The sequence below is a fragment of the Rhinatrema bivittatum genome, chromosome 16, assembly GCF_901001135.1.
Source record: "Rhinatrema bivittatum chromosome 16, aRhiBiv1.1, whole genome shotgun sequence".
Lineage (NCBI taxonomy): Eukaryota > Metazoa > Chordata > Amphibia > Gymnophiona > Rhinatrematidae > Rhinatrema > Rhinatrema bivittatum.
Genome location: NC_042630.1, coordinates 47,150,580 through 47,157,397, shown reverse-complemented (window position 1 = coordinate 47,157,397; position 6,818 = coordinate 47,150,580). Strand labels below are relative to the sequence as shown.

General features: G+C 40.4%; 1 protein-coding gene across 1 annotated transcript; it reads right to left on the bottom strand.

The window, feature by feature from the left end:
• Positions 1-474: 474 nt before the first annotated feature.
• LOC115078261 (piggyBac transposable element-derived protein 3-like) lies at positions 475-1,956 on the bottom strand. Its single transcript, XM_029581070.1, has one exon. The coding sequence runs from the start codon at positions 1,928-1,930 to the stop codon at positions 626-628; it is 1,305 nt and encodes a 434-aa protein (XP_029436930.1). The 5' UTR covers positions 1,931-1,956; the 3' UTR covers positions 475-625.
• Positions 1,957-6,818: the final 4,862 nt, after the last annotated feature.

Here is a 6,818-nt window from a genome sequence, read left to right as displayed (position 1 = left end):
AGCACTTATACATATCTCTTATCAGGTTGACTTCTATACCCATTGAAGGCAAATAAGAGGGGCATTATTACACTGTCCTTCAGCAAGTAAATTGGTCATGTTACTTTACCAAAATATTTCCAGGTTCTTCTGCATGACAATAGTGAGATCTTCATATTGAGGACATTTTTCATTGTGGACACACAAAATTTAATTGCATCACTCATTAGAAAGCATTTTGATGTGTTCATTAAAGTTTTATCCAGTGAATTGCCACAAATAACAATTGTAAAGAAACAACCACATACTTATTTATAATGATATTCAGCATAAAGAACCATCATATTAACCTTTTAGATCCCGCTCATTGAAGGACTTATTTCCTGATGCCCCTTTTTACATATCTTAGTTAACTAGACCCAAATATGGTATAAAACAATTTTCAAGGAAACCGGACTATGGGTTTTTGAGAAAAACGCATGTCCACTAGTGGAACGTTGGGATCTTCAGGAGTCAAAAAGTACTTTTTCAAAAATTCTTTATTTTAGGTAATTCTTGTAACATTTCTTTATTTTAGGTAATTCTTGTAACATACTGCAATACTACAGCTGATATCATACATAAGAATGAAAATTAGTCAAAAAAATCAAGCATGATAATCTGGAAAACATTTTTCATGTAAACGTTTACCACAAAATTTACACCACTTTTTAGTATTTTTGGAGCAGACAGCACATCGGCCTTGGGAAGTTGTGGACAAGAAGTGAGGCTGTGATGCCTTTACATCAGCACTTATGGATGCTGTAGGACCTCCTTTCCGGATGCGGTAGCTTGAAAGGCCACATTTCATTGCTACGGTAGATACTTCACGTAGGAAGTCCAAGTGGCTCATTGCTTCTTTTCCAAGCAGATGGCAGTGAATTTTCCAAGCTGCCACAACAGCCATGTTCAAGCCATTTGAAAATAAATTCCACCACCACTTTTTGGAGCGAAGTGTTGGGCGGTAAGCTGATAAAAGCCGGTCAAGTAGATCAACACCACCCATGCCTTGATTGTAAGCACCAATTATTTTTGGTTGCTTTATTAGAACTTTTTTCTTTTCTTTGAGAGAATAGCGGCTGGCTTTTTGAAGTGGAAATGGCTTCATCCAGTTGGACATGACTGTGACCACACTGCTGTCATTCCAGCGGACACAGATGATGTCTCCATCACCACGATAATCAAATTCCCCACGATCTTTCTTGCGCAGTTCTTTAGGTGCCATTAGGGGACATTTCCCAGTTCTGTTTTCTCTGACAGTGCCAATTGCTCGAAATCCCTTTTCTTTCAGTTCCACCATCAAGTTGTGTGATGTGAAGAAATTATCAAAGAAAAGGCAATGATTTCTTGGCTCTTGAATGACTGAAATCAAATCCGAAATTACTCTTGTACCAAGTGGAACTTTTTCAGTTTTATCAGTGCCTGATTCTTCTGGCTGATATTTGGCACCTGTATAAATCTGCATTGAAAATGGAAAACCATCTGGACTGCACATCATCCATATTTTGTATCCAAATCGAATTGGTTTTCCTCGAATGAACATTTTGCAGCTATGATGACCATAATATGGTACCATTGATTCGTCAATGCTCAGGCTTTCACTAAAAACACCTCCAATCTTCAAAAACTGAGCAGAGAAATGGGTATAAAATGGCTCAACTTTTGCAGCTTTTCCAGGTGGTAGTTGCAAATTGTCAACAATATGAAAATAGATTTTCAGGTCCTCAAAGCGTTTTCTTGACATGGTTTTTGGCACAATTTGGTTGCTCAAATCTTCTGCAGTTGACCAGTAATGCTTTTCTTTTGGAACATGGTGATAGCCACTGTGCAAGAGTATTCCGAAGAAACGAGTGATTTCGTCAGCATTTGTGTCAATGCTTGCCAATTTCTGCCTGGCATATATATTTGTCATGTATGCTAATTCTTCTAAATAATCTTCACCCATAATTTCTATGAAAAGTTCAAATGGTGTGTTTTGAAGAAGATCTGGACGAATATCAGCCAACTTTGTTGGGGCATGCTCTTCCAATGTGGTCGTGAAATCATCTGTCTTGATCCATCTTGGCTTTGGCTTCTCTGAGTTTCGTTTTCTTTTGGTATCTCCTGATTCTTGACAATAGGTTGATAGCAATTTGTCATCCTCATCCACTTCCTCATCGCGTGACTCAACTGCAACTTCCACTTCACCACACACATCTGCTGGTACTTCTGGTGCTAGGTCTTCGTCATTGATATCTTCGATATCTGAGTCTTCTAAATTATCTGATGGTGGTAAAATCACAATATCAGCTTCTGTAGCTTCAGAATCGCCCAAAACTTGTTCAACTGCTTCTTCAACAGTCAAGTACTTCTGAGTTTTCATTGTATTCCAAATTAGGAAATGAACAGGACCATCGCGGAGCTAGTCTCGCTCGCGCGGCCCGAAAAGAGGACGGCGTCTCGGAGCTAGTCTCGCTCATGCGGAGCTAGTCTTGCGCGGCCCGAGAAGAGGACGGCGTCTCGGAGCTAGTCTCGCTCGTGCGGAGCTAGTCTCGCGGGGCCCGAGAAGAGGACGGCGTCTCGGAGCTAGTCTCGCTCGTGCGGAGCTAGTCTCGCGGGGCCCGAGAAGAAGACGCTGTCGCGGAGCTAGTCTCCCGCGGCCCGAGAAGAGGACCTTGCTCAGTCCTTGCATCCTGAGATGGAGGCCCAGGAGACAGTAAGATTCCTCATATGGTGTATGGGAGTGATAAGCCTGTGTGTATGTATGTTTGAGAGAGAGAGAGAGCATGGGAGTGAAGCCTGTGTATGTGCTTGAGAGACAGCATGAGAATGAGAAGTCTGTGTGTATGTTTATGCATGAGAGAGAGCATGGGATTATATGTAATTTACCATTTTTTAAAATATTTGTGAACCGTTTTTTGCATTTTATTCATTTTTCAAAAATGTGTATATTTTGAACCACAAAGATCCCAACGTTCCACATGTGGAACATGCAAACATAAATTGGTGCTGATCAATTTGTATCTTACCTACAAAAGAAAGATTTATGCCAACATGATCAGAAAACCCTTGGGAACTTGAATATATCACACAAGTCCTTTATTGACACTCAGTATCATACCAAAAGGTGAAAAGGTCAAACTATGTCAAAACTTCAGTTTTTGACCTACTTTGCATATTCATATCTTTAAGAGTATTCATCTAGGAACATCACATTTTTGGATTTAGACTGTTCAAGTTCTATACTCTCAAGCTAAATGGTTGAAAATTTGATTTTCTTTAGGTTTGGAGTAATTAAAATCATTTAAAAAAATGTTCCACTTGTGGAACGTTGGGATCTAAAAGGTTAAGCACTACCAGCAAATACACACCTTCATTGCTATTCATTGTCCTGTCCATCACATTTTTTAGGATTTATGAAAGTAAAATGTCACTTATCTGAAATCAGAGACTGACTGAAGTTTTCTTTTAAGTAGCAGTAGTAACAAACTAATGGAGTTTGGACTGATGGATAGATCCAATGATTATATGTAAAGCAATAAAGGTGTTTATATGCTGGTAGTGCTTAATATGATGGTCCTTTATGCTGAATATCATTATATATAAGTGAGGTGGTTGTTTGTTTCTTCATTATATTTTTACCAAATCACTTAAAAAATGAACACTATTTCTGAATTATGCCTTTTGTCCGGACTGTTTCAATTTTTTATTTCAGCATGTGTAGCATGATTTTGTTTCAATTTTGTAGTCTAAAATGTTATTAGTTTCTCTTTGTTTTTCCTTCATTCTGTCTTTTTTCCCTTGTTTCAGCATCCTATGGAATATGAATACAGGAAAATAGGAAATCACACAGGTGTGATTGAATTCCTGATTTTGGGATTCTCAGAATTTCCAGAGCTGCAGCTCCCTCTGTTCACTCTCTTATCACTCCTCTACCTGATGGCCGTGCTGGGGAACCTTCTCGTTATCTGCACAGTATGTGCCAATCGACACCTGCACACCCCCATGTATTTCTTCCTGGGCAACTTGTCTGTCCTTGACATCTCTTCCCTATCAGTCACTGTGCCAAAATTACTGTCAATCCTCCTGACACAGAGTAATACCATACCCTTCATTGCATGTGTTCTTCAAATGTATTGCTTTGTGTCATCTGCTATGATAGAATTTCTTCTTCTCACTGCAATGTCATATGACCGTTATGTTGCAATATGCAATCCCCTGCATTACACCATCATGATGAATAGAAGAGTCTGTTCTCTTCTGGCAGCTGTCTCATGGCTAGCAGGTTTATTAGGGACAGTGCCACACACTATTGTTACATCCCTTTTTTCTTTCTGTGACTCCAATGTAATCAATCACGTCTTCTGTGAACTCACAGCCCTGCTGAAACTTTCCTGCTCAGACACCTCTGTCATTCAAATTATGAACTTTGCAGAAGGGGTATTTGCAGTCTTTGCCCCATTTCTCCTAACCCTGACATCCTATGTGTTTATCATCTCCACCATCCTGAAAATTCGTTCTACAGAGGGAAAAAGCAAAGCCTTCTCCACCTGCTCCTCCCACCTGACAGTCATCATTCTCTCATATGGAACAATAATTGGAGTTTATATGCAGCCAAAGTCAGATGACTCTGTAAAATCAAACAAGGTGCCTTTTATATTTCATATAGTTGCTCAACCATTGCTAAATCCCCTGATTTACAGTTTGAGAAGCAAAGAGTTAAATTTGGCCCTTAAAAAATATGTAAATAGGAAGTCAACATGTTTACACTGTGTGAAGCCCATCTCAAGTAGAAAGGGCCACTTTGCATGGCCACCAGCCACATGAATACTTCTGAGGAATAAAGAATTGAACATTTTCCTTCTGCTCTTTGGTTTTCTGGCTAAAATCAGAGCCAGCCTCCACTGGGATATTGTGGCATGAACCTTCCTTATCAAATACCTTCCTATTTTATATAACTCTCTTTTAATGGACGTTTTTCTGGTGCTGGCCATACTCATACTTCAGATTATTGTAGGGAAAAGAGAAGGATGCAGAGAAGGCAGTTTAAGCATCTGAGAAACTGCATTACAATTTCCCAGGTAACAAAGAAAACCACTGAGCCTGAGAAAGGGAGAAGATTCACAGATGTCCTGGGAAGAGAGTTCTGAACTGATAAGAATGCTGAGAGGGAAGGGGTATTACTCCTGCTTACAGAAGCTGCTAGTTCCAGTCGCATGCATTTGCTAGTTTTTAGTATAAAAGTAGACATTAGATCATACACACGTCAGACTTCTAAAAGTGGCAGTACAGATGGATTTCCTTGGGCCCTTGTTTTCAACATCATTCAAGAATAAAACTATCTATATGTGTGTTCAGGCATCTCATTAGCAATTGTTATCATCTGCATTCAATCCTGTATTATCTTGCTTTATTTAGTCTCTGTTCCTCTGTTCTATTATCTTATTGCTCAAATAAACTTGCTACTAACTCTCTGGAATCACAGTTTACTGACTCATTGTGTGTGGGGGGGGGGGGGGGGGGGGTAGGTGTGGGTGTGATAGATAAGCTTCCAAGCTATGGTCATGTTTGTATACTACTACTACTACTTAACATTTCTATAGCACTACATGACATTCACAGCGCTGTACAAACATACAAAAAGTCCCTGCTCTATGGAGCATACAATCTAATAAAACATACAGGACAAGAAACTTGGAGAATTTCATGAAACAAGGCAATTGTTAAAGAGACAAGAAAAGAAAGTTAACAAGACTAAAAGCAGAGAATCAGGCATAACATGTAAAAGCAGTTTCAAAAAGGTGGGCTTTAAACATGGCAAGAGAGGGAGCAAGAGGCACTATTCAGGAAGAGTATTCCAAGTCCATGGCGCAGCCAGCTGGAAAGCACGGAGTCAGGAATTTAATTCACAGTAGAGGAGAAGGGCACAAATAGGAGTGACTGAACCGATGAGTGGAGTGCCCCAGAGAGGGAGGGTTGAGAGAGATCAGAGAGGAGAGGTAATGAAGGTGAGTCCCTTGGGTAAATTTAATTTTTGACCTGGCCAATGAGTGTATTGTTGGATAAGTTCCCGAGGAAGTCCTGTTGGCATGCAGGTGAGCCCCTTGGATAGATTATACCTCTCATCTGGGTAATGTGTGTGTGTATGTGGTGGATAAGCTCTCAAGGTATAGTCCTGTGAGGATGCAGGTGAATCCCTTGGGTAAATTACAGAGTGTGCGGTCTAAACCTGAAACATTCCCCAACTCACTTAGACCATATTTTGCAATGGCAGTCCTTGGCTGAGGTTTCTAAAAGGAATCTCTCTGCAGAACTTACAAGAACTGGCATCTATGTCTGACTACAAGTTGGATGTTGCTTGTCGGCTGGACCTCCCTACCAAGAGCTGTCATCACATCTGGTGTCCTCCAGATCTTCCTCACCTGTGTAGCAGAAGTTACCCTTGAATTGTTCTCAAGTCTTCTACAATTCTTTCCACTGAATCACCAGGCCAGCCCAACCAAAGTATGCTATGTTTTACGAGAGCAATTGTTAATGGAAGAGGATGAAAAAAAATCTAGTATGAAATAGAAAGAGGGTCATAAAAACTGGTGATCTTCATGTAGTTGCAAGCAGAAGTACAGTGTGAAGAATCATAGCAGGGGTGATATAAGAGAAGGCTGGGCAGGACAGGACTCGTCAGTGAGGAGAGCAAGCCATGGAGGAGGCAGTGATCTAAGGCATGGTGCTTAAGACGTAAATATCTGATGGAAGTCAGAAAAGCAGAGATATTTGCCAGGTCACTGATGTTCAGAGCAGCAGCGCAGCACGTGGACAGATAT

What these genes read in the sequence shown, in the direction of transcription:
- LOC115078261 (XM_029581070.1), bottom strand. Translation starts at nt 1,930, where the DNA reads ATGACAAATATATATGCCAGGCAGAAATTGGCAAGCATTGACACAAAT.